This window comes from Asterias amurensis, chromosome 10 (assembly GCF_032118995.1).
Source record: "Asterias amurensis chromosome 10, ASM3211899v1".
Lineage (NCBI taxonomy): Eukaryota > Metazoa > Echinodermata > Asteroidea > Forcipulatida > Asteriidae > Asterias > Asterias amurensis.
The window spans coordinates 6,035,385-6,038,885 of NC_092657.1; the positions used below are offsets into that span (position 1 = coordinate 6,035,385).

General features: G+C 39.1%; 1 protein-coding gene across 1 annotated transcript; it reads right to left on the reverse strand.

Annotated features, from left to right (window-relative positions):
• Positions 1 to 927: 927 nt before the first annotated feature.
• Positions 928 to 3,182, reverse strand: LOC139943497 (uncharacterized). The gene is made up of 4 exons (XM_071940308.1): positions 3,110 to 3,182; positions 1,962 to 2,021; positions 1,479 to 1,633; positions 928 to 1,165 (listed from the first exon to the last, which is right to left on the reverse strand). The coding sequence occupies exons 2-4, from the start codon at positions 2,008 to 2,010 to the stop codon at positions 935 to 937; spliced, it is 435 nt and encodes a 144-aa protein (XP_071796409.1). The 5' UTR covers positions 2,011 to 2,021; positions 3,110 to 3,182; the 3' UTR covers positions 928 to 934.
• Positions 3,183 to 3,501: the final 319 nt, after the last annotated feature.

The following is a 3,501-nucleotide window of genomic DNA, read 5'->3' on the forward strand; positions in this document are numbered from 1 at the left end:
CCCCAAAATACACCACAGTACTTTCTCCAAACAATGTGGGATTTGAAGGATTAATCAATGTTATCCAGTACAGATTGTTTATTCTATTTCCTTTCTACCAAGTCTAGACCCACACAAGAAGATTTACATCAATTTACTTATAAAATAAAAATCCATGTTCACTCCAATAGCACGGTGCTATTGACACCAGTTGTGCCCCCCCCCCCCCCAACCACCTCACTCTATCATTATTAAAAGGTTTGCGGTAACCCCTTGTAATGACTATCTCATTCTCATTATTAAAAATTATTATTAAATTGTACGTGCGGATTGTTATTGTTTTGTGAGCTCCCCTTTCCACTCTCAAGATAACTGAGGTTTGGTGCCGAGTTTGCTAGAAAGCGACAAAAGTTATCTAATTATGCATATTAATTTTAGGCCTACTCATTGCAAAAAAAAAAAAAAAAAAAAAAAAAAACGATTAATGGAAGTGTCGTGGCGCGGCCCGAGCGGTATTAGAGCACCCCTAAAGGTGATAAACAAAACACCAACCTCTTGGTCTCCGAATTCATCACCGCAATAACCTATTTTCAGAAAATTTGTATCTCAGCGCCTTCAGTTCTTGTTTGGTAGATTATGTGCGCTATGTTATAAGACTTGGATATTGGATCTACAATTCCGGCCATGTTGAGCCACCCTGCCCCCTTTCAATGTTGGTTCCAATTGCCGATCTTCTTCTGAGTTACAGTCAACATTGAGCGGGGGCGGTTTTTTTTTAATTTTTTTTAATTTTTTTTTATTTTTAATGGTAAGTGCACAGTGAATTGTTTTATACGTTAGGAATGGGTGGCCCTAGCATTTTGGTCGGGATTGTAGGCCCCTATTTGTTTTCCCATAGTGTCCGAGCTTGAAAGAACTTGAGGGGTTGTTGTCAATGGTCTGTACTAAACTATGTTTATTCCATGCAAAAGTGTATTATTGCAGCCAATGAGATGATTATTATGTGTACATAGTGAGGGGTCATGCCGCATGCGTTGTTGCAAAGGTCACCAGAACAGCAGCTCGAGCACATTCTCGCGGGTAACCCGAAGAAAGTATCGTCCTCGCATCCTTCGATGCATATTGGTATGCAGCCTCTGACGATCTGTAAAACATCGTCGCCACCTCGGCTTGTTGACACCAATTTCTGCAATAAAGTAGTAACACTGAGTTCACCTGTTGTTTTGTTTGTCATCAAGAAATAAAACGATTTTGAAAGACATAGAGGTCCATTGAGTAATTAAAGTTTGGCCACAAACACGGAAAGTATATATCACTTTCAGAGTAGGTGTTTGCGTTGTAAACCCTTTATGGTGCTAAATAATTGGGTCTCAGAATTAATCACTGCAATAACCTATCTCTCTGAAAGTTTGCATCTGAGCGCCTTGAGAATTGAGACCTGTTTTCTTATTTGTAATAAATTAATTAATTAATTAATGATGAATAAACCCTTTTCTTACCCTACATTGTTCAGTGTCCTTGCATATCTCGTTCCTTATAAATTTCCCGTCCGTGCTGTTGAACGGATCCTTGCACCCCTCCGAGCCGGAGAAACCTCCAAACTCGCTGGTCTGCCAGAAGCACTCATGGCATTGGTCGGCTGACTCCGCTACACCTAGGAGGACAGACATAAAGACGAGGTGTGCTAAAACACAATAACACTCCAAAAGAAATAAGCAAGTTTAGGCTATGATGTTTTACGGAAAAAGGGCATTTGATGTTGGTGCCAATAGAGCCTAGCCAGTTACACTCCCATGCCGCAATATACAATGGTGGTCAGTAAAGGGCAAAAGGGTGTTTAGACGGGTCGTTTAGAATACTTTATACAGACAGTCCAACGATGCCACTATTTAGCAGAATGAAAAAAAAAATGAACAAAATCCAAATTTAGCAGAAGACATGATAACGTAAACATTGAGAAAAGATGAAGCTAAGGTACGTACCAATGAAGACGGGTACCAGTATGAACACAATAACTCTTAGTGCCCTCATCTCTTGCGAATCTATGGAAAACAACAGCAACATGAATCTGATATTGTCTTGTCTTTCATTGGGAACATTTGGGACGCTTGGTGACAACAGACATGCAAGGTTACTGTTGTAAACACTAATAATAAATTAGTAAATATTTTGAAATTTAGTTTGCTCCTTTTGACTATTGATTGCTAAAGCAACTATGTACGCTCAGTCTTCAAAGAATATGGAATAAGCAGCTGCTTTAAACTGCGAAGGAAGTGTTGAAATTGGACGGGAAAATCCATTTAGGTTAAGGTTTGCGGCAACTTTTCAGTTTGTTATTCCGGTCCTGAAGCCAAAGACTCTCAGAAAAGCGAACTCGTATCATTGAACTAGAACACATTGGTGAGAAGACAAGGAAGGAGGATTCAGTTTTAGATGTGGGAGGAAAACCCCAGAGAATTATTTTCAGAAAAAAAACCTGTTATCAGGTAAGGGACTGAAAACCTTATCCATGCGGTGCCCCGGCGTGATTCGAACCGGGGTCCTAGATATGGAAGGCGAACAAAGATACCACTACGCCAACCTGAACAACCCCTCAATAGTTGTTCTGCAAAAAGGTACATTTACAAGTATTCTCGAAAGCCTACAAGATGTCCAGTTATAACACCACGAAATGTTTTAAATCTCACATCTAAATACACACCACTGTTTCGTAGTGTCTCCCATTTCATTCCATCCACATATTTATTTATTGAGATGTAAAACAAAATAGTCATTCCGACAGCTTTATTCAACGTACTGCATCTCTTTGGAACTCCTTGCCTGTGGTGGATGTTTCCCCCCTTCCTATAATCTAGACTGTTTTAAGAGGAGTATCAATTCCTGCCTGCAGCTGCTGCTATCCTGAGTTATTTTCATGTTTAATTATTTTCTTCTTGAAGCCCCTTACCTATAGTGGCCTTTGCCTTGTTTGGGGCGAACATGCATAACAAACTATACTTAAATTGTCAATTCAATTCTAGATCACTTTTATCAATAATTAAATGCTGTTCTAGATGAATACCGACTGATCATTTCCAAATGGTCCCAACAAATTTTATTTCAATGAATTTAAAAGTAAAATTCACATTACCTGAGTTCGATGCGTCTATCGACAAAACTCAACCACCAAACCTATAAATAAAACCTCACGGGGGAAATCAGTTATAACTAATGCAGTGTGAGTATTAACGTACATTGCACCCGTTTTATTGGCAATGCCAGGATAACTGGGCTTGAATCATAAAACATCATTAAATGTCGGGTAAACAAATACAAACAAAACTGCCATGTTCGAATAGTGCAGTTGTCTTTGCGTCATACTCACTGTGCTGAGTTTGAGCAAGCGGTGTTTATAGCACTTAAAATACTTCAAATACACACTTCAGCACTTCAAATACAGTACATGATGTGGACAATGTACAGTTGTGCAACAAAGTATAGGTGTTTACTTGTTTTACAATATCAGCCGAGGTTATACAGGAC